We start from the raw sequence: 27,724 nt of genomic DNA on the forward strand, positions 1-27,724 counted from the left end.
GGAGTTTGGAACCAAGAGCTGAGTCTGAGCATGCCCCCTGCACACAACACCACCTAAAGGGTGGACAAACCACCTATGCTACCCCTCCGCCCTGATCCCTGGATACATCCCTCAGTTCAGTTCAGTCGGTCAGTTGTGTCCGACTCTTTGCGACGCCATGAATCGCAGCATGCCAGGCCTCCCTGTCCATCACCAACTCCCGGAGTTCACTCAGACTCACGTCCATCGAGTCACTGATGCCATCCAGCCTTCTCATCCCCTTCTCCTGCCCCCAATCCCTCCCAGCATCAGAGTCTTTTCCAATGAGTCAACTCTTCGCATGAGGTGGCCAAAGTACTGGAGTTTCAGCTTCAGCATCATTCCTTCCAAAGAAATCCCAGGGCTGATCTTCAGAATGGACTGGTTGGATCTCCTTGCAGTCCAAGGGACTCTCAAGAGTCTTCTCCAACACCACAGTTCAAAAGCATCAATTCTTCGGCGCTCAGCTTTCTTCACATCCCTACTTCACCCCATATAAGGAGCCAGCTTGGTGTGTGTGTGTTGTGGCGGGGGGGGGGGGGGGGGGCCGCGGGGGGGGCATACTTGGGAAGTGAGCAAGGGAACCTATGTTTTGTTCTGGAACACCCCCTCCCCCCACCCCGCCAGCAGGAGACCCAATAACGCCTTCCCTGGATTTTTTATCAGGCCTCTGATTCATTTCTATTGCATAAGAAGCACCAGTGGTCAAGAACCGCCTGCCACTTCAGGAGACCAAAGAGGCGGCTCCATCCCTGGGCGGGGAAGATCCCCTGGAGTAGGAAATGGCAACCCACTCCAGTATTCCTGCCTGCGAAATCCCGCGGACATTGAAGCCTGATAGGCTAACAGTCCATGGGGTCACAAAGAATCGCACGCTCCCACGCAGAAGTTCGAAGGAGGCCAAGAACTCCGGTCAGTAACAAGCCTTCTCTGGTTCAGAGAAGTCAACAGGCTTGCCAGAGGTGCACAGCTAAGAGTAGAGGCAAGCATTTCAAACCTCGCCCCTTTGCCCCACACTCCTCCCCAGGGCAGGGTAGCCACGCCCCCCATCCCCCGGAGCAGAGCGGGTGAACACACCTGCGAGCTCCCCAGGGGACCCCCCCCCACCCTCGCCCCCCGCGGGTGCCCTCAGGGAACCCACGCACACACCAACGGCCCACCGGACTCTGTCCCGGGGGCGGGTTCCCCCGGGAGGAGGCGCCGCCCGGATGGGTCGCGGGCGGTCCTCCCCGGAGGCCGAGAGCGGGGGCGGGGCCGCTGCGCTCTGCAGGAAGTACGCTGGCGCCGCGGGCTTCCGGGGGCTGAGTTCGCTTCGCGATCGCGCGTCTGCAGCATGGGGCCCGTTCCCCGAACGCTCGAGCTGTTCTACGATGTCCTGTCCCCCTACTCCTGGCTGGCCTTCGAGGTGACGCCGGGGAAGCAGCTTCGCCCGGGGCTTGGGGAGACAGAAGCAGAGGGAGGGGTCAGGAAAGAGCGCGGGGACCTCGGTCTCGTGAATTTCCTGGCAGTGCCCTACGCGGTTTCGGGCAAGCAGGTAGAGAGCCAGGACTGAAGGTCACTTTGTTGATGAACGGGGTATGATCGCTGGCTCCAGGTGGAACCTTTATGTCTTAAGGCTGGGGTTTCCCATACTGGCTTGGAAGATGAGCAGCTCCAAAGAATCCAGAATATAAGCCCTCCGATGTCAGTTTTGGGGGATGGGGTGCAGAACAGATAAAAACTGTCCACAGGAGCAGAGATCCTGGAATCGATAACTAGGAATTGAGAGAGTTTTGCCCTTTCAAACCAGATTTAGGGTGTCCTCCTAACCCTTTCTCCGAGCCTATAGCCTGGCTGATCAGTGCCATGAAACACCCTTCTCTCCCTCAGCCCTCTTCACTCTCCGTCTCCGCCCCTCCCTACAGGTCCTGTGCCGATATAAGAATATCTGGAACATCAGCCTGCAGCTGCAGCCGACGTTAATTGGAGGGATCTTAAGAGAGAGCGGTAGGAAGGCAGTGGCGTTTTTGTCGGGGATTTGAGGGAAGGCTCATTTCAAACGTCCAGGGGAGCGGCCCTTCCACTGGGTCTCCTTATTGGCGGCAGCAGCTAGTAATATGCCTGCTGCCTGAAACCCAGGTAGGTGCATCCCCGGTCTGGGACCCTCAAGTGATCTCTCATCAGTAAACCCAACTTTCCCCTTGCAGGAAACCAGCCGCCAGCTATGCTTCCCCACAAAGCCGTATACTTGAGAAGTGACCTTAGGCTCCTGAGCCAGCATCACCAGGTTCCCATCCACTTCCCCAAGGATTTCTTCTCTGTGATCCTTAAGAAAGGTGACGAGAGTGGGATATGGATGGAGCATAAGGTTTCAGCAGTGGATTTGGAGATTGCAGGGCCAGAAAGGAGGGGTTCCGTTGATTTTGTTAAGTGAAGGAAACTTTGGGAAAGCTCAGCATCAGAGCTGATCATGCAGAAGGTTGTAGAGACAGAAGGGGAGGGAGAGCAGGATGGATCAGTGATCAGAAATGCAAATGGAAGGCTGAGGGCGATGGAGCACTGGCGGGTGGGGGGCTGGGGGAGATGAGGAGGAAAAACCTGGTCTTCATGGGAAACAAGCTAGAGGAGGCCCCCCTCTGAGTGCCTCTGCCCCACAGGAAGTTTGACAGCCATGCGCTTCCTCACTGCGGTGAAGATGGAGCACCCGGAGCTGCTGGAGAAAGTGTCCAGAGAACTGTGGATGCGTGTCTGGTCACGGGTGAGGGTTGGGCTCTGGGCAGCAACTTTCAGGGAGACCCAGGATGACTTGGTGACCCTCCCCTAGGCCTAGAGTCCCAGGTCCTGCCCTCCTCCTTGTTCACTGACCTGGTTCACTGGCCTCCATCTCACCCCTCACCATGCCAACCTCTCGTACTGACTGTCCTCTTCCCAGGATGAAGACATCACGGAGCCCCCGAGCATCCTGGCTGTGAGTGTTCCCACTGCTCTCCTGGGGAATCTGAGGACAGTTGACCTCTGGGGGCAGAGAGGACATTGTTTATTATTGGGTGGAAAAGGTCATAGTTACCGGGGGAGAAAGGATGTTTGAGAGGCCAAATTACTAAACGGTTGGAACTAAGATTGTCGAAAGAATGTATCATGGGTGAAAAAGGAAACATGTATTTGATGAAAGAAGTCAGTAGGAGAGAGGTGGTACATGTGGGTACCTGCAGATGGGGAGACTTGAAGTAGTGGCAAGTCTTGGCCCTAAAAACTGCAACACAAACCTCACTGTCACATCTAAGAGACATAAAAAACAGGCTTTGAAAAGACAAAGAGAGATAACTGACTCAAGCCAGAAGTATTCAGAAAGTCCGAGTGAGAAAAGTGGAAATAGCTCCAAATGTCAAAACGTGTGCCAGCCATATTTAGATATAAAAAAGTTTTTCTTCAGGATTAAATCAGAAAATTCAACACCACATTTTTTCCCCTTAAGTTTTTTCCCCCCTTAAGCCACAAGGGTTTCCCTTGTGGCTCAGCTGGTAAAGAAACCGCCTGCAATGCAGGAGACCTGGGTTCAATTCCTGGGTTGGGAAGATCTCCTGGAGAAGGGAAAGGCTACCCACTCCAGTATTCTGGCCTAGAGAATTCCATAGACTAGTCCATGGAGTCACAAAGTGTCGGACACGGACACGACGGAGTGACTTTCGCTTTCACTTTAAGTTTACAAAAGATAGCTGAGGCATATTCAAATGTAATATATAAAATGACAAGTCACAAAAAAAGTTAAATGTGTAAAGCATGGCCAGTATATCCTCCTCAGTTTTCATTCCTGCAAAGTCTATGCATTGGCTTGCTTTTTCACTTAATATTTAATCATCATTTCCCATGTCATTTAAAACTGTTGGAGAGAATAATTGTTAGGTTCCACATAGCATTCCATTCAGTGGGTGTACTTGTTTACTGAACCAGTTCCCTGTTGTTAAGCACTTGGCCAAAATACACTTCTCTGATGTAACTGGGTCAAAGCCAAGAAGTCATGCCTGACTCCGTATTTCCCACTCCAGGTCAAGGGGGTCAGGTTGCAACACTTGTCAACCCCAGATGTGTATTAAAATCACTTGCAGCACCTGGACACTACCACCCAGAAATTCCATGTAATTTGTTTTCGAGGATGACATCCAAACTGAGATTTTCAAAAAAGCTCCCCCAGGATATTCTATTATGTGCAGCCAAAGTTGAGAATCACTGATCCCAGCAAACCCCAAAGTGAAACCTTTAACATTCTCTTGAAGCCAGACACTGGTGGCTGCAGCCATGTGCCCTGTCCAGAGTCCTCAGGAAATTCTATGCGAATTAGAGCCCAGCCCTTGGGTTCAGGAATTCTGAGAAGTAGGAAGGCATGAACCCCCAGCTTAATGTCAAGGGACTTGGATTCTAGCATTGGCTCTGCTACTAACAAGCTCTTCAACACTGACCAAAATACGTACCGTTTCTGAACTGGAGGCTCCTTGCCTGTTTTGTTTTGGCTTTTTTAAATGTTTATTTATTTGGCTGCACCAGGTCTTAGTTGTGACACGTGAACTCTTAGTTGCAGCATGTGCATTCTGGTTCCCTGACCAGAGATTGAACCCAGGCCCCCTGCACTGGGAGCACAGAGTCTTCAACCACTGGACCACCAGGGAGTCTTTCCTGACCTGTTAATGAAGTGGTTTGGAAGCTGGCCTCTCAAGATGCCCTCTGGCGCTCAGTTCAGTTCAGTTCAGTCACTCAGTTGTGTCCAACTCTTTGCGACCCCATGAATCGCAGCACGCCAGTCCTCCCTGTCCATCACCATCTCCCGGAGTTCACGCAAACTCATGTCCATCGAGTTGGTGATGCCATTCAGCCATCTCATCCTCTGGTGTCCCCTTCTCCTCCTGCCCCCAATCCCTCCCAGCATCAGAGTCTTTTCCACTGAGTCAACTCTTCACATGAGGTGGCCAAAGTACTGGAGTTTCAGCTTTAGCATCATTCCTTCCAAAGAACACCCAGGGCTGATCTTTAGAATGGACTGGTTGGATCTCCTTGCACTCCAAGGGACTCTCAAGAGTCTTCTCCAACACCACAGTTCAAAAGCATCAATTCCTCTGGCGTTAAATTTCTACATTTATGCCTCTTTGCCACCTGCTCTTTCTACCAATCTCATGATTTTGAAGGCAAAAAACATAGCCCCTCTTGGCAAAGATAGACCTCCACTCGTGGGTAAGTAAAAGTGCTGTGGATGATGTGGGGGCAGAAAATAAAATGACCACAGTTTTCTCCTGAGATTCCCACCTGCACTAACGCAGACACACTTGTTTTCCCCTCCACATCCCTTCAGGCTGCAGAGAAGGCTGGCATGTCCATGGAACAAGCCCAGGAACTTCTAGAATGGGTCTCAACACCACAAGTGAAGAACCAGCTCAAGGAGACCACTGAGGCAGCCTGCAAATATGGGGTGAGCAATTCTGTCCCCACCCCTGTGCTGAGACAGAGAATCTTGACCAGGTCCCCAAGCTCCTGAGCAAAAGTTACTCCCCAACTGTGAGTCCTCCGAAATCTCCAAGATCACCCTCACCCTCTTCCTTCCTTTCCCTGGGCCCAAAGAAAGGAGGGAGAGTGCTGATAGTGAGAGAGGAGACAGAAAACTCTCCTTAGAACCCTGCAACCTCTCATCGAATACCTCTCAGACCAGTACTAACTTGCAGCCTTCAACCGCAGCCCTGAAACCACCACCTGCTCCATCGCCCTCCTGCCCTGTTACTTCTCCAGGCTTTTGGGCTGCCCGTCACTGTGGCCCACCTGCAAGATGAAACCCACATGCTCTTTGGCTCCGACCGGCTGGAGTTGCTGGCACACCTGCTGGGTAAGTTACACATTCGTACTGACCTGCCCTTGAGCCCACCCCTGCATTATATCAGTTGCCCAGAAGGATGGATTCAAGAATAAAAAAAAAAAAATGTTCTAGGCACTTCCGATAATGGAACCTCATACAGAGGTAGGTGTGCTTGAGGTGGAGTGGGGAGGGGCCACCTTCTTCTGCAGGAGAGAAGGAAGCCTTCCAGACCCAGCACCCAGGAGCTCTTCCTGGAGAGAATCCCTGAGGGCTTGTGGACCCTCTGACTCGTGATCTTTTCTATTCAGGAGAAAAGTGGATGGGCCCTGTGCCTCCAGCTGTAAACGCCAAACTTTAAGCCCAAAGCCCAGAGGAAGCAAGACGATTGGTATTAAAAAGCAGACCATCTGCTTAGCTCTCCTCCACTGTGGGGCCCTGGGATTCTGGTTTCCTATCTGATAGAGGTTCTTGTCCGGCTCTGGGGTGTGCTGGGGGCGGGGGGCGGCGGGCAGGATAATACACCATCTGCCGTTAGTGTCACCAAGTGCCTCTGAGAATCTCCAACTCTGCTTTCCACAGAATAAACCTAATGCCATTAGGCGCCATATTTCTCGGTCTGTGTCCTCTCTGGTGTTTATCTGTTCTTGTTCCTACAGTCACATCCTGGCCACTCTAGGTGTTTGAGAAGAACAGTTCTTTGTGTGCCCGCAGCCCTCTGCCTCACTTTGGGGCAGCTTATGTGAAGGGAGCAGGAAATAGTCCCTCTTTCTCTTCTACAGAAGCTTCTTAAGTCTGTCAGAGACAGAAAGCTAAGCCAGATGGATTCTGCAACTAACCGGTTGGGCACTGTCTTCTGACCAGCCATGGTGCCTGAGACACAGGCTGGGGCCAGAAGCCCAGGGGAAGTGGAGGCTGGAGAGAAACCCAGCATGACTGAGCTTGCATCCAGATGTTTAAATGGGGTCCGGCTACTCTGACCAGCAGGGGCCGGGAGAGGCCGTGCCGGGAGACTGGCCAGAGCTGCCAGGGCCTGAAGAAGTTGCTCATCCCCTCGGGGTGCCTTCCCCTCGCCCACAAAGCAGATCCCAAGGAAAGGCCAGGCCTCTCTCCCTGGCCCACTATGACCCTGTTCCCTCCCCAACAAACCTATAGTTTTCCCACTCCCCCCAGTTAATCACTGAGAGCCCCTACTCTTTGTATGCACACTGTGAAATCATCAGAATGCCTTGTGTTTCAGTAGGGTCTGGACTTCTTTGAGAAGACTCTCTTCAGATGCTGAAACCACACTTGGATGCCTGTGTGGTGACTTCGATGGCTCAGAGGGCTTTCGGAGTTTAGATGCCTCTTCCCTTTGCTGTCTTCTCATCTCATATTTCTGGTTTCCTCATCTCGTATCCCATGTTCCCCTCTTTTCTCCCATCACTTTCAGTCTTCCTCCTCTCTCCGTTTTTTCCATTATTCCAGCACACTCCAGGACTTCATCTCATCCTGACCATGCATACCTGTAATGTAATGTCACAAGTATATCCCCAAATAAGCACTCTGGTTCTCCAAAGGAGACCTGTGACAATGTGCAACTAATGCAAAATAAAAATATGAGAGCCATAAGAGCAAATTAAAACAAAAAAGAGGGGCTTCCCTGGAAGTCCAGTGGTTAAGACTCTGAACTTCCAATGCAGGAGGCGTAGGTTCAGTCCCTGGTTGGGGAACTAAAATGCAACATGCCAAATGGCGTGGCCAAAGAGTAAAACTTAAAATTTTTTTTAAATGGAACTTTCCATATATTGAAGTTGAATATAATCAACTATATTGAAGTTCTTATACATGTTGAGGGTGAGTAGAGACAAAGCTTTGTGAATAAAGATGCTTGTCTCACCATTGCTTGTGGTATCAAATAAATGTCCACCAGGAGGATTTTTGAACAAATTATGGTACATCCAGGATGTAATGTTTCATAGCCATCAAAAATTATATTTGTGAAGAATTTTAGCAACTTACCAGAACTTTGGAAATTCTTAGTTTATAATATTGATTGGAGAAAATGATGAAACTGCATAGTATGTCAATTATGTCTTGCATAAAGATATATTACAGAGGACATTAATCTGGAATAAGTCTGAACTATTAATCTGCAATAAAATATATAAAAATGTTTCCATTTTATTTGTATACATTTTTAGAAGATTTATTTATTTATTTTTGCCTGAGCTGGGCCTTCGTTGATGCAATAGGAGGCCACTCTTTGTAGGGATGTGCAGGATTCTCATTGCCATGGCTTCTCTTATTGCAGAGTATGGGCTCTAGATGCGTGGGATTCAGCAGCTGGGGCTCACAGGCTCTAGAGCTCTGGCTAGCAGCTGTGGCACACAGGCTCAGTTGCTCCACAGCATTTGTGATCTTCCCCGGCCAGGGATTGAACTCGTGTCCCCTGCATCGGCAGGTAGACTCCTAACCACTAAACCACCAGGGATGGTGACAGCAGCCATGAAATTAAGACCCTTACTCCTTGGAAGGAAAGTTATGACCAACCTAGACAGCATATTAAAAAGCAGAGACATCACTTTGCCAACAAAGGTCCGTCTAGTCAAGGCTATGGTTTTTCCAGTAGTCCTGTATGGATGTGAGAGTTGGACTATAAAGAAAGCTGAGCACTGAAGAATTGATGCTTTTGAACTGTGGTGTTGGAGAAGACTCTTGGGAGTCCCTTGGACCGCAAGGAGATCCAACCAGTCCATCCTAAAGGAGCTCAGTCCTGAGTATTCATTGGAAGGACTGATGCTGAAGCTGAAACTCCAATACTTTCACCACCTGATGCGAAGGACTAACTCATTTGAAAAGACCCTGATGCTGGGGAAGATTGAAGGCAGAGAAGGGGATGACAGAGGATGAGATGGTTGGATGGCATCACCAACTCAATGGACATGAGTTTGAGTAAGCTCTGGGAATTGGTGATGGACAGGGAGGCCTGGCATGCTGCAGTCCATGGGGTTGCCAAGAGTCAGACAGGACTGAGCGACTGAACTGAACTGAAACCATCAGGGAAGCCCCCTTATTTGTAGTTTTTTAAAAGATTGTTTATTCCAGTAAAAAAAAAAAAAACTTCAAGAATTTATAGATTCACATTTGTATACAATTGTGTACCCTTCTCATTGTTTTCTAAATTTGTATCAGTTGTTTAATGCTGAATGCTCAGTCGAGTCCGACTGTGACCCCATGGACTGTAGCCCATCAGGCTCCTCTGTCCATGAGATTATGTCCATTGACTACTCTGGTAAAAATACTGGAGTGGATTGCCATATCCCCCTCCAAGGGATCTTCCTGACCCAGGGATCAAACCCACATCTCTTGTAGCTTCTGTATTGCAAGCAGATTCTTTCCCACTGAGCCACCTGGGAAGCATCAATTGCTTAACTTAATCCTAAATCTTATCTCAGTGTTATGTAGGATAATCTCTTACTTTAGAGGCAGATTTTGCAGCCCTGGCCACTCCTCCTTCAAAGGGTCTAGAATCCTATTTTTCTAATCCAATAGCTGAATTTAATCTTCTCTGAAGGAATGAGACAATTTCTAGACTAATCCTTTCACATGTGATCTAGATTACAATGTCTGAATTTATAGCAAATAGAATAAAAATTGATTGTATTAGTGAAGGTTGTCAGCGAATAAAAACAGGATCAATAGGATATTGAACTTGGACTCTCAGGCCTTTGAACTTAGACTGGAACTGACCCCACCACCTTTCCTGGGCCTCCAGTTTGCGGATGGCAGACTATGGGATTTCTCAGTTCCCATAATCATGTGAACCAGCATTGATCGAACTAATCTCTTCTGGAAACACTCTCACAGGCACATCCAGAAATTATGTTTTATCAGCTCTCTGGCATCTGTTGTTGTTCAGTCGCTAAATTGTGTCTGAATCTTTGCCACCCAGTGGACTACAGCACAGCAGGCTTCCCTGCCCTTCACTGTCACTCAGAGTTTCCTCAAAGTCATGTCCGTTGAGTTGGCGATCTGTTCAGTTCAGTTCAGTCGCTCAGTCGTGTCCAACTCTGCGACCCCATGAATCACAGCACACCACGCCTCCCCATCCATCACCAACTCCCAGAGTTCACCCAAACTCATGTGCATTGAGTCGATGATGCCATCCAGCCATCTCATCCTCTGTCGTCCCCTTCTCCTGCCCCCAATCCCTCCCAGCATCAGGGTCTTTTCCAATGAGTCAACTCACGGCAATCTGTTACCACAGTTAACAAGTGAAATAACTGTCACAGGGAGAGAAGGAAAAGCCTCCAAACGCACCTATTTTTTCCCAATAAAGAACACTTCTAATTGAAGCGGTTTCATACCTAGTTACTTCCTTTCCACATCTTCTGAGCAACGGCTGACATACAAAATTTGCAATTAGGTCAGTGCTCAGAGTTAAATACTGAACCATTTCCTTGTGTTGTAATTCAAATTCCAAGCTTACTAAATAGTGGTATGCTTCCAGAATGCAATGTTTTTAGGTAAAGTTCTTAGAAGGGATACTTTGTTTATAGAACCAAAATACAAGTGGTAATTAAAAACAACAAAGTATGGCATGCATGTGGTAAAACAAAAACACTCAGAAAACTATTGACTGTGAAAAGTGAAGTCATCCCTATCCTACTTTCCACTTTTCTGTATATGCTTCCAGAAATGCCTATGTCTGGGAGGGGAGTTGGGGGAGAATGGATACAGGTACATGTATGGCAGAGTCCCTTCCCTGTTCAGCTGATGCTATCACAATATTGTTTGTTAATCAGCTATACTCCAATACAAAATAAAAAGTTTTTGTAAAAAATGCCCATGTCTTTTAAGCCAAATGTCAGGCATAATACAGAGATTCCATATACCCTTCATCCAGTTTCCCCAATGGCAACATCTGGCATATCCGGTACAATAATACAACCAGAACACTAGCATTGTTAGCGTCCATCAACCTCATTCAGATTCCACCAGTTTTGCATGCACTCATTTCTGTGTCTGTGTTTAGTTCCATATAATTTTATCACCTGTAGGCACATGTGCTGGAGAAGAACCTGGCAACCCTCTCCAGTATTCTTGCCTGGAGAATCCTATGAACAGAGCAGCCTGGTGGGCTACAGTCCATGGGGTCGCAGAGTCATATACGACTGAAGCGACTTAGCACGCACGCAGATGTATGTGACCACAGCCACAGTCTAGTCTAGATACTGAATGCTTCCAAACTTAAGGATCCCTCAATGCGCTTTTCATAGCTACAGCTACCTCTCTCTTTTTCTCCCCACTTCCCTAACCCCTGGCAACCACTAATCTCATATAGTTCTTATTTTACAACAGCTGTATGAATGGAATCAGAATGGCTTGTTTTCACTTAGCCTAACTCCCTGAGATCCACCCATGGCATTTTATGTATCTGTAGTTTGTAGTTTGTTCTTTTTACTGCCAAGTCATCATGTTCCTTGGTATGGATGTGCCAGTTTGTTTAACCCATTGAAGGACATTTTGGTTGTTTGTAGTTTGGGGCTGAAAATCAGTTTATGGACCAAATTCCACTGTGTGTGTGTGTGTGTGTGTAAGCTTCCTACACCAACCGGCAATTTTCAGATGCCAGCAAGGTGTCCAAGAATTCAACTCAATTCTAACACTACCCAGAAATAGCATCACATTCCATATGTAAGACCACCCTCCACTTCAGACACTAGCTGCAAGTCCAGGTTGTCACTGGTTCTTCTGACAGACTGGTTATATAACCCATGACCCCCTCTTTGGGTTTGATTAATTTGCTAGAACAGCTCACAGAACTCAATAAAACCTGTTTACTTGCTAGATTGCCAATTTGTTATAAAAGTATATTAGAGGATATGATTCAAAAACCAGATGAAGAGATACATAGGACAAAGTCCTGAACAAGCTTTTGTCCTCATAGAGCTTGGGAACCAGCCCAGAGGCAGGTGGAAGCCTCCCAGCTTCCCGATGTAGAATGAAGTGCAAGTCCCTCAGTTGTGTCCAACTCTTTGCAACCCCATGAACTATAAAGTCCATGGAATTCTCCAGGCCAGAATACTGGAGGGGGTAGCCTTTCCTTTCTCCAGGGGATCTTCCCAACCCAGGGATCAAACCTAGGTCTCCCACATTGCAGGCAGATTCTTTACCAGCTGAGCCATAAGGGAAGCCCAAGAAAACTGGAAGGGGGTAGCCTATCCATTCTCCAGTAGATCTTCCTGACCCAGGAATCAAACCAGGGTCTCTTGCATTGGAGGCAGATTCTTTACCAACTGAGCTATCAAGGAAGCCCAATGTAGAAGCTCTCGGAAAATGGGGTTTTTATGGAGACTTCATTACATAGTCATGATCGACCAAATCTCTGTTGGTCAGGCACTCAATCATGTCCGACTTTTTGTCATCCCATGAACTGCAGCACACCAGGCTTCCCAGTCCTTCACCAGCTCCTGGAGATTCCTCAAACTCATGTCCATTGAGTCGGTGATGCCATCCAACCATCTCATCCTCTGGTGTCCCCTTCTCATCCTGCCCTCAGTCTTTCCCAGCATCAAGGTCTTTTCCAATGAGTCAGATCTTCTCATCAGGTGGCCAAAGTATTTGAGCTTTAGCTTCAGCATCAGTCCTTCCAATGAATATTCAGGGTTGATTTCCTTTAGGATTCACTGGTTTGATCTCCTTACTGTCCAAGGGACTCTCAAGAGTCTTCTATACTACCGCAATTCGAAAGCATCAATTCTTTGATGTTCAGACTGCTATATGGCCCAACTCTCACATCCGTATATGACAACTGGAAAAATCATAGCTTTGACTATATGGACCTTTGTCAGCAAAGTAATATCTCTGTTTTTTAATATGCTGTCTAAGCAGAGACATTACTTTGTCTAAGCATTGAGAATGATAAAGGTGTCTTTTTGTGAATGAAGTGACTTTTATAAGCACCTAAAGGTGGTGGGTCTGGTTGCCAGAAGAACCAACCGAGTGATCAGTGAGTTGTAATTCTCAGTTCTACCCCCTGATTTCTGGGGAGGAGAGAGGAGCCTGAGGTTGAAAACCCCCACCTTCAGGTGCTTCTAAAAGTCACTTCATTCACAAAAGACATGTTTATCACTAGCAATGATTACACAGTTTCAAGGCTTTTGGAAGCTGTGACCCAGGGACTATGGACGAAAGCCACATATATATGAGAAACATATTTTGGTCATTTGAATGTCCATATATATATATATATGTACTGGGCTCATTCCTATCTGACATTTTGAGACCCCAGAGACTGTAGCCTCCCAAGCTCCTCTGTCCATGGAATTTTCCAGGCAAGAATAATGGAGTGGGTCAGCATTTCCTCCTCCAGGGAATCTTCACAACCCAGGGATCAAACCCACATTTCCTGTGTCTCCTGCACTGGTAGGCAGATTCTTTACCACTGAGACACCTGGGAAGCCCTATATATATATTATCAATCACAATATCACAGGGGTTACTACAAGTAAAGTTGCTATGAATATGTACATACAGGTTTTTATGTGCACGTTTTCATTTCTCCAGGGTAAATGCCCAGGAGTACAATCGCTGAGTGATGTGATACGTGAATGTTTAGTTCTGGAAAGAAACTGCTATATTTTTCCAGAGTGGCCTTACCATTTTACCTTCACACCAGCAATTCATGAGCAGTACAGTTTCTCCACATCTTCACCGGCATTTGGTGTTACTACAATTTCTTATTTTACCTTTTCTGATTGGTGTGTAGTGGTAAGTCATTGTGATTCTAACTTGCATTTCTCTAAGAACTAATAGGGGCTTCCCTAGTAACTCAGATGGTAAAGAATCTGCCTGCAATGCAGGAGACCCAGGTTCTAAACCTGGGTCAGGAAGATTCCCCTAGGGGAGCGAATGGCACCCACTCCAGTGTTCTTGCCTGGAAAATCCCATGGACAGAGGATCCTGGTGGGCTTTGGTCCACCGGGTGGCAAAGAGTTGGACACAACTGAGCGACTAACACACACACACACACACACACACAAGGGCTAATAATGTGAAGTATCTTTTTGCTTGCAGGGTTGACCAGGAAGGGGAATGATGGAACTTTCTGGGTGTTAATAATGTTTCTTATTTTGATTGGAGGTGGGTTATACCAATATAAGTTTCAGCCAGACTTGTGGAATGGTCCACTTAAAATCTGTGCAATTCATTGCATGCAAATTTTACTTTAAAAAAATGGTTAACTGTAAAGTAATATTTGACTTTAGGTACTTTTATGCATGCTGAAGTAGCTAGGTGGAAATGTGCTGATGGCTCTGCAGCCTACTTTGAAATGAATAAAAAAATAAGATATATCGGGACTTCTCTGGTGGCACAGTGGATAACAATCCACCTGCCAATACAGGGGACATGAGTTCAATCCTCGATTTGGGAAGATCCCACATGCCTCAGAGCAACGAAGCCCTTGTGCCACAACTACTGAGCCTGCGCTCTAGAGCCTGGGAATCGCAACTGCTAAGCCCAAGAACTGAAATTACTGAAGACCATGTGCCCTAGAACACAAGAGAGGCCTACAAGAGAGGTCACCGTGATGAGAAGCCCATATACCACAACAAAGAGGAGCCCTTGTTTGCTGCAACTGGAGAAAGCACGTGAGCAGCAACAAAGATCCAGTGCAACCAAAGATAACAAATAAATGTTTTAAGTGTTACATTTCCTGGGTAATAACTTTAGAGATTACTTTAGATATTACTTTAGATAACTTTAGAGATTAGCAGAGGGTGATGTACAATCTAAGTTACAAACAGATGCTCCACAGTGAAAGAAATCCAGGCCCTGCGACAGGATGGTGGCCCTGAGGTGGGTCCCTGGGTCAAAGCCAGGCTGGAGGAGCAGGATAGGAAAGGAGTGATAAGCTTGGGCTTATTTTCACCTTTACAAATTAGAAACTGAAGCCCCGAAAGGTAAAGTACTTACCCAAGATCACACAGTAAATGGCAGAACTGAGATCTGGAAGCTGGTTTGGCTATCTCCAAAAAACACGTGATCAACTACAATGTGTCCCACTCCAATATACTTGCCTTGCAGGATCCCATGGACAGAGGAGCCTGGTGGGCTACGGCCCACAGGGTTGCAAAGAACTGGACACGACTGAGGCGACTTAGCAGCAGCAGCTGTCCCTGTTTTCTCATGTGTGGAGACATATCACATGGGACACTGTTGCCACTACCTGTAGACACTTCTAATCAACACAGTGCTTTCTTGTGTCACTCGGCAACCACCACACTCAGTTTCTCAAATGCCAGTATCACTTTTTGTGGCTCGGTCTGAACACGCGACAGCACTGAATCCCACTGTTCGCTCAGTTCATTGCCAGCGAGTTTGGTACTACGTGACAATTAGCTGGTGAGCATAATATTTATCCTGACATACTTGAGGCTTCTTTGAAAGCATTTCCGCCCTCCCAAATATCAACGTTTCTGATTTACTTCCTGTTATATCATTTAACCGGGGCTTCCGTGGTGGCTCAGTAGTAAAGAATCCACCTGACAATGCAGGAGGCTCAGGATTCATGGGTTCGATTCCTGATCTGGGGGGAATCCCACATGCCGCAGAGCAACTAAGCCCATGTGCCAAAACTGTTGAGCCTGTGCTCTAAAGCCCAGGAGCCGAAACTACCAAGCCCACCTGCCACCACTACTGAAGCCCATGTGCCCTAGAGCCTGTGCTCCGCAATGAGACGAGCCCCTGCTCGCCGCAGCTAGAGAAAAGTCCTCACAGCAACGAAGACCCAGCTCAGCCGTAAATAAATAAATACAATTATTTTTTTAAAAAAGGATTCTGAGTTTGATTCTAACTAAAGAAATCATGGACTTTCTCTGAGCTGGTTTCCTCCTCTGTAACATGAAAATGATAATCAGATCTATTCCACAATTGTTACTAAGGATCAAATGACATTGCGATTTGTTTCCACAATATTTGTGGTTTCTACCATCAACACCTTTTAAGAAGTCACCTGCACATGAGGCTTCTAACAGCTCTTCAGTTAAAGTGTTACTTTTTATAATCGGGCTTAATTAGCTCATAAAAGATGAGCATCCCGATAGTGCCTACAATCTTAACTTCCCAATCTTGCTTTACAGCTCGATAACCTTATTTATCTCCTGATATTCTCTTTTGCTGCCTTTGGTATCTGAAAAATCAGTCTTTTCCCAAGACATCAAACAATGGGGAAAACAGCCTCTACCTACTCCTCCAGGGAGGACCAGGGTAATGACCTTAGAAAGTCATAGGAGTTTTGTTAAATTATCATTATCAAGCAGCCAGAAAAAAAAAGTGTTTAGAGTTGGATGACATAGCAGTTAAGAGCCAGGGTTCTGGACTGGGATGGCGGGTTCAAATCTTGCTCCCACCTCACCTACAAAATGATATAATGACAGTAACTCCCCCTTATTCCATTATATTTTAAATTACCTAATTTTGTATGTACAAAAGACAGCATGTGTGCAAAAGTACAGAGAGCAGTAGGTACAAAGCACTCCACACGGGTTGGCCATAAGCACCAAGCAGACCCAGGTTCAGAAATACAAGACCACAGAAACCTGGGGACGCAGAAGCACACAGCGGCAGACACCCATGACCCTTCCCAGGAGTCTGTGCATTTTCTCCCCTTCTCCCTTTTCCCCTGATCGCCCACTTCCTGCACCCACACCCTCCAAAACAAGGCCACAAAGTGGGCCAACCAAGAAGGGTGCTCCAACCTCCAGCAAAAGGTGGTTTGCGGAAAGTAGGCAAGTAGAAAGTGGAAAGACAACTGAATTAAATGATAAACTCAGCTGATAAACTAAGTTGATAAAGAAAAAAGGAAAGTAAAACCTCTGGAAAGGAGTTTGGCTTCATGCGTTCAGGGCAATAAAAACTTTCACCTGGCTCGTCTCAATAATGTTGTTCCTTAGAATTCAACTGGAGGAAATAATCCAAAAAGAAATAACAACTATACCTAAGAAGATAGCATTATTTTTTAAACAGCTTTATAGACATATAAATCACCTTTTTAAAGTGTATAATTTAGTGGGGTTTTTTAAATATATATATTCACAGAGTTGTACAAGCGTCACTACTACCTAATTTGAAGACATTTTAATTAACTCCCCAAAATAAATCCTCCCTCTCTCCAGACCCTAGCAACCATTAATCTACTTTTTTTTGTCTCTTAAAGCATTATTTTTGATGGCCAAAAGAAAAATTGAATAAAATATACTTGATGTTATTGAATAATATAAAGGTATGTTAAATTATGATATATCCATTCAGTAAAATATTATATAGCTATTAGAAATCATTACAATAAAGATTATATCAAAAGGCAAACTCTCTTTTACAACATTTAAAAAAAATTTTTTTTTAAGATAACAAAATGGTGAACATTCTCTGATCTCAACTAGAGTATATTCTGGTTTGTGTGTGAACAGATTGGTAGAAATGTGCATAAATTTAAGTGACCATGTAAGGATACTTAGATTGTGGATACTTTTTCTTCAGTCTTTAAATATTCTCTGACATCTTATATTTTTTAACAAATGGAATTTTTAGAAAATCTATTTAAAACAATTGGAATTGATAACATACTGTAGGGTACAGCCAGACAGCAGGCCAGCCCCATGAACTGGATCCAGTTCTTACCTAACAAATCTTGCTAGCATACGTCCCCACTAGCAACTAAGAGCCCTAGGCCACAGAAGTCCCACCTCACCGGCACTGTCTGACCTTTCACACTGCAGATATTCAGGCCTTCACCCTTTGGCCCTTATGCCTGTCAGCCAACCCTTCCTGTACCCTCCAATCCAGAACTCAGTCCTTAACTCAGTCCTCTTACTTATCACACATCCCAATGACTCGGCCAATTTCCTGCTATTAACATATTTTCTGTGGATCCAAGTCCTTCTGATCCCAACCACTGTACATTCTCCTTAGGAGCTGAACAGTAAGAAAATCAGCGGAAACAAAATAGACATCTCTCAGCAAACTCTGGGAGATGGTGAAGGACAGGGAGGCCTGGAGTGCTGCAGTCCATGAAGCTGCAAAGAGTCAGACCCAACTTAGTGACTGGACAACAACAGCAACAACAGTATTGGTAGGGGATTGGTTAATCACCCCCAGATGCTATGACTGTGGAAAAGCCTTCATTTCAAACGTATCTCGGGACCTTCCTGGAAACTCAGTGGTAAAGAATCTGCCTGCCAATGCAGGAGACACAGGTTTGATCCCTGATCTGGGAAGATCCTACATGCCACAGAGCAACTAAGCCCTTGAGCCACAACTACTGAGCCTTTGCTCTAGAGCCCGAGAGCCACACATACTGAAGCTCCCTAGGGCCCATGGTCTGCAACAAGCGAAGTCCATGAACTGCAACTAAAGAGTAGTTGCTCAGCACAACTAGAGAAAAGCCCATGCGGCAGCAAAGACTCGGCACAGCCAAAAGTAATAAATAAATAAAATCTTTAAAAGATTTAAAAAAAAAAAAAGAAAGCTTACATCTCATTAGATATCATAGAGTACACACTGGTGTGAAACCCTATAAACACTGAGTCGGAGGATGCTCAAGTCTCTTATATAAAATGATATAGTAATGTGCATATAACTTGGTAATCCTCCTATATACTTTAAATCATCTCTATATTACTTATAATACCCAATAAATGCTATATAAATAGTTGCCAGTACTCAACAAATTCAAGTTTCGCTTGTTGGAACCTTCTACATTTCTTTTCTGAATACTTTCTACTTTAGTTGGGATGGATCTGAGTGAACACAGAACCTAAGGACACAGAGAGCCAATTTTAACAAGCAGGTCTCTTCCCACCCTATATTCCCACTTCCTAGAGAGACAGCTCATTTAGACTACCACAGCCTTCCTGTTACATCGATCACCTCCCTCTCTTCTCTTTCAACCAGGAACAGAGAACCAACACTGACACCCCACCACTACACACACATACACACACAACCCCAGACACACTCACTCTTTATCCATAATCTCATTCTTGTTCTCCTTTTCTCCCCGCCTCCCGCCCACACACTCCACACATCCTCTGCTGTGGTAGCCCTGGCCGTGCCCCAGGACTGCTACTCCTCTGGTTGGTCCACAATCAATACTCTGAAGGCTCAGAGTCCAACCTTGCCTCCAGAGCAAAGTAGTCCTCCAGCCACTCTGCGCCTCCCAGTACCTGCCCCACCCAGACTTACCACCAGATCCCAAACAGAAAAGAATGGATCCCAGATCTCCAGGCTGTGGCAAGGCCAGCTGGATCGGTAGCCTTCTAATAAGAACGTTCAACTGTGCTCAGTGAGCACCTACCGTGTGTCAGGAACTGTGTTAGATTCAGAGATTCAGAGATGGTTGAAACTGATCACTCACCTTGAGACACTCGCGGTGGAAGTGTTGCCCAACACTGGTTCATTTGCCTGACCCACAGTGAGGCCAGACAAACTGCAACGTGGGAAACTGGGACAGAGAAAGGTTTAGTACAAGGGCCATGCAAAGAGAGTGGGCGGCCCATAGTCAAAAGACCCAATGGTCTTTTGATGGTTTGGGGAAAGAGTTTTTAAAGGCAAAAAAAGCGGTGAATTTTGTAGGGTGTGTGACTTCCTTCTAATTGGTTGGTGGTGAGGTAACAGGGCGGTGCTCCAGGAATTTTGTTGTCATTGTTGATCAGTACACAAGTCTGTACTGTACATGTTTCAGACTGTCTGAGACCCCATGGACTGTAGCATTCCAGGCTCCTCTATCCACGAGATTTTCCAGGCAAGAATACTGGAATGGGTTGCCACTTCCTTCTCCAGGATATCTTCTCCTTTCAGGGATCGAACCCGTGTCTCCTGCATTGATACGCAGATTCTTTACCACTGAGCCACCAGAAAAACCCTAGAGCTATTTACCAATCTTTTAGCTATTTCTCTTCTGCAAACCTACAATTACAATTGTCTAATCTTTTGATTTCATTTTTGTTGTTCAGTCCCTAAGTCATGTTCAACTCTTTGCAACCCCATGGACTTTAAGGTTGCTGCTGCGAGCCGTGTGCTATGCTGGGATTTGTGACCTCCAGAGGAGAGGATTTGTCCAGGGCCAAAGACCAGGCTTGACCACGGGAGCTTTTTGTGTAACAGAATTTTATTAAAGTATAAGAGAGACAGAGAAAATTTCTAACATAGACATCAGAAGGGAGCAGAAAGAATGCCCCCTTGCTAGTTTTTAGCAAGGTGTTTTCTGTCTGTTAGCAAGCTCTTAATCAGATAAGAGAGACACTTCAAGGCTGCAGGAGTTTCACCAGTCCTGTCTCCTACAATATGCATTTTTGAGATAGAATGGCACAAGGTGTGTCATCCTGGCCATAAAACAATTGACATGAATACTGGTTTGTTGAGCCATTATCAGCCCACGGTTTGAGAAAAGAAAACAAGGTTAGTCTTCAGTTCAGTTCAGCTGCTCAGTCGTGTCCGACTCTTGGCGACCCCATGACTGCAGCACGCCACGCTTCCCTGTCCATCACAAACTCTTGAAGTTCACTCAAACTCATGTTTTTCGAGTCAGTGATGTCATCCAACCATCTCATCCTCTGTCGTCCCCGTCTCCTCCCGCCTTCAACCTTTCCCAGCATCAGGGTCTTTTCAAATGAGTCAGTTCTTCGCTTGAGGTGGCCAAAGTACTGGAGTTTCAGCTTTAGCATCATTCCTTCCAAAGAACAGCCAGAGCTGATCTCCTTTAGAATGGACTGGTTGGATCTCCTTGCAGTCCAAGGGACTCTCCAGAGTCTTCTCCAACACCACAGTTCAAAAGCATCAATTCTTCGGTGCTCAGCTGTCTTCACAGTCCAACTCTCACATCCATACATGACCACTGGAAAAACCATAGCCTTGACTATACGGACCTTTGTTGGCAAAGTAATGTCTCTGCTTTTGAATATGCTATCTAGGTTGGTCATAACTTTTCTTCCAAGGAGTAAGCATCTTTTAATTTCGTGGCTGCAATCACCACCTGCAGTGATTTTGGAGCCCAAAAAAATAAAGTCTGACACTGTTTCCCGTTTCCCCATCTATTTCCCACGAAGTGAAGGTTAGTCTTAGGCGGAACCATTCTGAAGAAAAGTAGATTCCAAAGCAAATACATAATTTCATTACCATAGCTTAAGAAAAACATTTCCATAAGAAAAACACATTGGTTAGCTCAAGGCAGAACCAGTTGTTAGCAACACAATTAAAAGAAGCCTCTTCTAATTTTGTGTAGAGAAGGAAAAAAAACGTCTGCCACTTTCAGTTTATTTCCTCCTGCTGCTTGGGGATGTCTGGCCTTTCTATCTGTTACCCTCTCAGACTGCAGCAAGCCAGGGTCTTCTGCACTATCTCCCTGAGTTTCCTTAAATTCACGTCCACTGAGTCAGTGATGCTCATCTAACTGTCTCATCCTCTTCAGCCCCCTTCACCTTTTGTCTTCAATCTTTGTTGTTGTTCAGTCGCTCAGTAGTGTCGGGCTTCCCTATCCTTCACTGTCTCCCAGAGCTTGCTCAAACTCATGTTCATTGAGTCAGTGATGCCACCCAACCACCTCATCCTCTGCGATCCCCTTTTCCTCCTGCCCTCAATCTTTCCCAGCATCAGGGTCTTTTCCAATGAGTTGACTCTTCGCATTAGGTGGCCAAACTTGTGCTTGGTTTAAAGTAACCATCCTCCACCTAGGTGGGGGCCTTAGTTTCAATAAAAAGTCTCAGATATATTGTTACTACATCCCTTGAGGAGGAACCAGGACTCTGCTTAATCATGGAACTATTGTTTCTTGACTGCTCTTCCTTTGTTTCTATATTCCTTTACTTCCCTAATTAGAAACTCTTTGAAACTGCCCTTTGAAACTTAGGGAAGGTAGTCTGCCATTGTCTCGGTAAGCCAGCTTTCCAAATAAAGTCATATTCCTTACCTCAACATCTTGTCTTCCGGATTCATTGGTCTGTTGTGCAATGCACAGAGTGAGCTTGGACTTGGTAACAAAGTAGGGGCTTCCTCAACAGCTCAGGGGTAAAGAATCTGCCTGCAATGAAGGACACACCAGTCAGCTCCCTGGGTTGGGAAAATCCCTGGGGGAGGAAGTGGCAATCCACTCCAGTATTCTTGCCTGGAGAATACCCATGGACGGAGGAACTTGGGGGGCTACAGTCCATGGGGCCGCAGAGTCAGACACGACTGAGCATGCACATACTTACACAGCACATAAAGTACTATCCCATCATCCTCAATAAAATTTATAGTATTAAAATTTAAAACAAAAAACAAGTTAACTGAGCAAAGCAGCATACATATGAACACATCTTACAGGTCTGCAGAAAACAAGGAATTTATAGAAATGATACTTTGGTAGGGGAAGCAGGACACATCAGTGTGCAAAGCACTATGTGATACACGGAGATTAAATAAACCACGGTCTCTGCTCTGCTTGTTGCCAAAATCTTGGCTCTCTGTGCACCAATGCCAAACATAAATACGGAGACAGTTATGGAGAAGAAAGAAAGAATGGCTGGCCATAAAGAAACAGTGGGGTCTCAGGAAATGTGCCCCACTCAGGGGTAAGTAGGGAGAGGTTATATAGTTGGGCAAGGGTGTGTGATAAGGGTCTAGGCAGTAAGTCTTGCATTCTTTCTTCTGCAAAGTTTCAAAAGGGTGAGGTTGTATTCAGGGTCTTAGGTGGTTGGGGCTCCTAACCTTGAGCCTCTCTGGTCCCTTTAATATTGCCTCAGGTGGTTTCCTGACTGTTCCTTCCTCGATTAGCAACTGTTCTGCTCTTTGGAACTAGAGAAGGTCATGGAGGCTGGAGTTTTGACTCTAAGAAATAAGGAACAAAAAGACCTCTGTGCCCAGAAGCCCCGCAGGGCCCAGCTTAACATCTTGCTCCCAGGCACAAAACATTATTAGCTAAATATAATGCAAACTGCTGGGAATACCAAGTGCCAAGAGAAGAAGGGAGAAAGAAAGATGAATTTAACTCTGATCCAAAGTACAAAGATCACTGGGGGTGAGGTTGGGGAGTACTCTCTCTAGGGCTCTGTGGGGGTTGGGGATAGAGTAACTAAGAGTCAGAAAAATTCCAGGTGGGGCAAAAGTAGGAGTTCAGCCTTGAGCAGAAAGGAAGGAGGAAGCCTGCGCAGGAATGTAGGGATCTGGGCACAAAAGTGGGTGGAACCAGTGGGCTCCGCCCTGTCTCCTCCTCCCTCCTCCTCCCCCTGTCCCAACCTACTTACTGCCAAGTGCGCTGAGACAGGTGTGGAGGTCCTAGGCAGGTAAGAGGGTGGGAGGGTTGTGCCTTTGGGGCTGGGGTGTAAGGAGGGCGTCTGGCTCCTTTCTAGAACCTGTGACTCCTTCCTGTGCAGAGTTCAGGGGACTCCTGACAGGCTGCCTGGGGGTTGCTGCTGTGTTGCAGAGCAAAGAAAAGGCTTCTTCTCACCAGCCTCGGAGCCCCTTCGGTAATAACTTCAGGCAGGACACTTGAAGTCTGAGTTTACCGAGTTAGGGCCCATAGAGGGTGGTGGACCCTGACAGACGTGGGAGAGGGAGAGGTCAAGAATTAGCGGGCCGAAGTCCCTTGCTCAAGACCCTGGTCTGTAAGACTCTCAGGCAGTTGTGTCCTGTGTCTGTGTACACTTTTCTCCCTCCGACTGGAGCATGGGCTGACTGGAGGAAATGGGAAGATGGCGGGGTGGGGCGCGTGGGGGGGGGGGGGCGGTGTCAAATAAGGTAAGGCTGAGGTCAGACGGAGGGCTTGGGACTGGGGAGGTGGGGAGTGGGGGAGATTTAGAGCCAGCAAAAGTAAGGGGTGTGGCCTGCCCATCACCTGGATTCCTGAGATGCCGGAGCACGGAGAGGCCCCAGGCAGGGCCTGTGCACTACTGGGACCTGGAAGGCATAGAAATGTGGAGCTGGAAGAGAGGTCACAGGGAAGAAAGAAAAAGGAAGGAACTAGAGGTCATGGCACAGCAAATACACTTACACAGGGGCTGGGAGTCAGAACTCCTGGGCTGGATTCCTGGCTGTTCCACATATATTGATACCCCAGGATCATACTCCTAGGTGATCCTAGAGAAAACTCCAGAGCTGGGGGTGGGGGGACCCTGCAGATCATTTCTTTGGGCCATTTATTTTGATTTGAGATGGAAAGAACAAAGCCAGACAGAGGTGTCTGATAGGCTTACTTTGAAATCTGACCCAGCCGTGATGCCAACTGCTAGTCTGGACACAACAGCTGTGTGTCTTTTTGCAGGAGCCTGGGGAGGGGCCATGGTGCCAGGCCAGCTGTGGGGGAAACTGGAGAAGCCGCTTCTCTTCCTGTGCTGCACCTCCTTCCTCCTGGGGCTGGCTTTGCTGGGGATACGGCCGGACATCACCCCTGTGGCTTATTTCTTTCTCAGCTTGGGTGGCTTCTTTTTGTTGGGCTGCCTCCTGGCCTGTTTTTTGGAATGGGGGTCTCGATCAGTGCAGACCGAGAGCCCAGAGGCCTCCAGCAATGCACGGTGAGTTGAGGGGTGGGCAGGACTGCAAGAGTACACGTGGACCCATTCTTCCTTTGTACTTCTGGCCTCCAGGCATACAGATTCTGCTTTCCCTGGTCACTGGTAGCAGGGAGTGGAGGGGTCTTTTGCTGGTAGAAGACAGAAAAGGGGAAAAAGGCTCCTTTTAGGAAGCCACTAATTTCCTTATTTCCTCCCCCACCCCACCCCACTCAGGGACAATGAAGCCTTTGAGGTGCCAACCTATGTCGAAGCCACAGTGATGGACCCACAGCCCCACCCCCAAGAGTTGGACCAACCACCCTCTTACAGCAGCATTGTAATCCCCTCAGGACTTGAGGAGGGACAGCCTAACCATCCAGAGGAGCCCAGGAGAGCCAGACTGGACAGGCGAGTGGGCTCAGAGGGGTCTGTGACCTCAGGAAGTCTTAGAAGACCTCCAGTCAGCCTTCGGCTTCGGTGGTCACGGGCTGCGTCCACTGTTCCTGATTTGCAGACCTTGTGGACGCCCCCCAGATTGGAACCTCTGACTCCACCCCCTGCCTATGAAGTCAGCTGTGATCACTCTGATGATGATGTTTTCTATGGAAACAACTGGACACCCCCCTAAAGGACTTTCCGAGGATATATGATCTTTCGGCACCAGACCCACTCATTCGTTGGACCATCGCTTCCCAGTGCCTGTCTTGTGTCAGGAACTGTGTCCCCACCTGGACATCACAAATGCAAACTTTGACCTAGAGTGGAGTCGGGCTGTGGTGAGCCCTGCCCGGTTTTGAGGTGGCCCATCCCAAAGATGCAGGCGGTAAAATTTGAGTCTTGAGGCAATATTTAGCAACCTACCCCATATCCAGAGTTAGACTGAGAGCGACATGAGGAGGTGATCCAGAGAATCTAGGGAAAAAAGAAAAGAAACAATATCTGAGTAACATTCTGATGCTCTGACATTCCAGGTGCTTTGGCTCTATTAGATCACAAAAATGAGGTGTTATTGCCCTCATTTGTGAAATGAGGACCCTAATGGTCAGAAGAAAAAATATTGGTAATTTGCACAGGAGCTCTCTGCTAGTAAATGACACAAAGTCTTGAACTTTGCTCTTCAGATTTCATTGCCTCTTTTCTTTTTTCTTTCTCTTTTTTGAGTTGTTTTATTTGAGACAAAATGAGGCGTATAGCCCCGGAGATAGCATTTCAAATAGTTCTGAGAAACTGCTCCAAAGAGGTAGGGGGAGAAGGTCAGTATATATATGATTTAAAAAAAAAAAGTTTGAAGATAATTGCTTAACAATGTTGTGTTGGTTTCCGCCATACAACGTGAATTAGTCCTGCTGCTGCTGCTGCGTCACTTCAGTCGTGTCCGACTCTGTGTGACCCCAGAGACCGCAGCCCACCAGGCTCCCCTGTCCCTGGGATTCTTCAGGCAAGAACACTGGAGTGGGCTGCCATTCAAGCATAGATATATCCCTTCTGTCTTGAGCCTCCATCCCACCCCTCTAGGTTGTCACAGAGCACCACATAGCAACTTCCCACTAGCTGTTTACTTTACACAAGATAATGTATGTATTTCAGTGCTACTTTCTCAGTTCATCCCATCCTCTCCTTCCCCTGCTGTGCTGCTCACAAATTCATTCTCTACATCTGTCTCTGCTCCTGCCCTACAAATACGTCCATTAGTACCATTTTTCTAGATTATGTGTATATACGTACATTAGTATGGGCTTCCCAGGTGGCACTAGTGATAAAGAACCTGCCTGCCAATGAAGGAAGACACAAGAGATGCAGGTTCAATCTCTGGGTCGGGAAGATTCCCCTGGAGGAAGGCATAACAAGCCACTGCGGTATTCTTGGCTGGAGAATCCCATGGACGGGATCCTGGCAGGCTACAGTCCACAGAGTTGCAGAGTCAGACACAACTGAAACTACTTACGTGCACAAACGTGCATTAATATACAGTATTTGTTTTTCTCTTTCTGATTTACTTCACTCTGTGTAACAGGCTCTAGGTTCATCTACCTCAGTTTGTATTTTCAGTACAAGGCAACAGAAGCCAGTTCCCCCAAGCATCTCAGTTCCCTGCTTGGTCAATGGATGGTGAGGGGGTGGAGGACTTCCTGTATACAGAACGGGGGACCACTTGTGTCTGCAGACAGGGCGGGCCGAGTGTACCAGTAGTAGAGGAGCAGAGGGAATTGCAACTGGGACGGTCCCTGTTCTAGAAAGGGAGCAGTTCCTGCGCGGTGGGACTGGGGGGCTGGAGTGAAAGTTAAAGTTGCTCAGTCGGTGAGAGTCTGCGACCCCATGGACCATACAGTCCATGGAATTCTCCAGGCCAGAATACTGGAGTGGGTAGCCTTTCCCTTCTCCAGGGGATCTTTCCAACCAAGGGACTGAACCCAGGTCTTCCACACTGTAGCAGATTGTTTACCAGCTGAGCCACAAGAGAAGCCCAAGAATACTGGAGTGAGTATCCTATCCCTTCTCCAGTGGATCTTCCTGACCCAGGAATCAAACCCCGGTCTCCTGCATTGCAGGCGGATTCTTTAACAACTGAGCTATGGGGTGGGGGGCGGGGGGCGGCTGGAGAGCAGTTCCCAATGCAGAGTCCCCATCTGATGGGGAAGCAGCGAGTTAAACTGCCCCAGGGGGTGGCACTTGTGATTTTCAGGATGTCTGGATATGATGATCCACCCCACGTTCTTGGAGAGAGTTGGTGGAATATCTAAGAAAGAAAGTGAAAGTTACGTCACTCAATCGTGTCCGACTCTTTGTGACCCCATGGACTGTAGCCTACCAGGCTTCTCCGCCCATAGGATTTTCCAGGCAAGAGTACTGGAGTGGGTTGCCATTTCCTTCTCCAGAGGATCTTCCTGACCCAGGGATTGAACCCAGGTCTCCCGCATTGTAGGCAGACGCTTTTACCGTCTGGGCCACCAAGGAATTCGATTATCTAAGGATCCTCCATAAATCATCTATTAAATGAGGCACTGGAGCCACTTGAACGCTGTCTCCGATTGCGTCAGCCTCACCCCTGCGCTGTGACGCTGGGCTTTACCCCAGGCTCCCTGACCGGCTTCCTCAGATCCAAACAGAACGCCAGCTTCTCCGTAATCACGGTCTAAGCATGTAACACAGGTTTGAGCCCGAGGGAGCTGCTCCACCATCGCTGACCCACTCTTCTCAGTCTTTGCGCAGGGAACATGTCCAGCACCTTGTAGTGCTTTCGCTGTCCTCCCTACCCTGGTCCCGACAGTTCAATAAATTGAGATGTCCGTCCACACCCATCTCCACAGAGTTCTCGCAATAGGCGGGTGAGGAGAAGTGGGCGGTGCGGGGGAGGGAGCTGTGATTTCCGCGGGAACCGTCG

The 27,724-nt window shown here is 47.1% G+C and overlaps 2 protein-coding genes and 1 long non-coding RNA gene across 6 annotated transcripts; 2 read left to right on the top strand and 1 right to left on the bottom strand.

Annotated features, from left to right (window-relative positions):
- The first annotated feature begins 1,240 nt into the window (after positions 1-1,240).
- Positions 1,241-6,440, top strand: GSTK1 (glutathione S-transferase kappa 1). The gene is made up of 8 exons (XM_019959219.2): positions 1,241-1,423; positions 1,923-2,004; positions 2,205-2,333; positions 2,655-2,755; positions 2,930-2,965; positions 5,339-5,455; positions 5,770-5,863; positions 6,142-6,440. Exons 1-8 carry the CDS (start codon positions 1,352-1,354, stop codon positions 6,189-6,191), a joined length of 681 nt encoding a protein of 226 aa, XP_019814778.2. The 5' UTR covers positions 1,241-1,351; the 3' UTR covers positions 6,192-6,440.
- On the bottom strand, positions 2,755-27,678 carry LOC139182788 (uncharacterized). 4 transcript variants are annotated; one of them, XR_011566359.1, is made up of 5 exons: positions 27,387-27,678; positions 25,204-25,254; positions 24,046-24,491; positions 21,783-21,893; positions 2,755-3,012 (listed from the first exon to the last, which is right to left on the bottom strand). It is a non-coding gene; the product is annotated as an uncharacterized lncRNA (long non-coding RNA). The 4 variants fall into 4 exon arrangements; XR_011566356.1 differs by lacking the exon at positions 2,755-3,012 and adding an exon at positions 5,892-19,693; XR_011566358.1 differs by lacking the exon at positions 2,755-3,012 and adding an exon at positions 19,703-20,949.
- On the top strand, positions 24,068-25,455 carry TMEM139 (transmembrane protein 139). Its single transcript, XM_019959221.2, has 2 exons — positions 24,068-24,363; positions 24,577-25,455. Exons 1-2 carry the CDS (start codon positions 24,068-24,070, stop codon positions 24,968-24,970), a joined length of 690 nt encoding a protein of 229 aa, XP_019814780.2. The 3' UTR covers positions 24,971-25,455.
- Positions 27,679-27,724: the final 46 nt, after the last annotated feature.

The sequence above is a fragment of the Bos indicus genome, chromosome 4 (genome assembly GCF_029378745.1).
Source record: "Bos indicus isolate NIAB-ARS_2022 breed Sahiwal x Tharparkar chromosome 4, NIAB-ARS_B.indTharparkar_mat_pri_1.0, whole genome shotgun sequence".
Taxonomy (NCBI): domain Eukaryota; kingdom Metazoa; phylum Chordata; class Mammalia; order Artiodactyla; family Bovidae; genus Bos; species Bos indicus.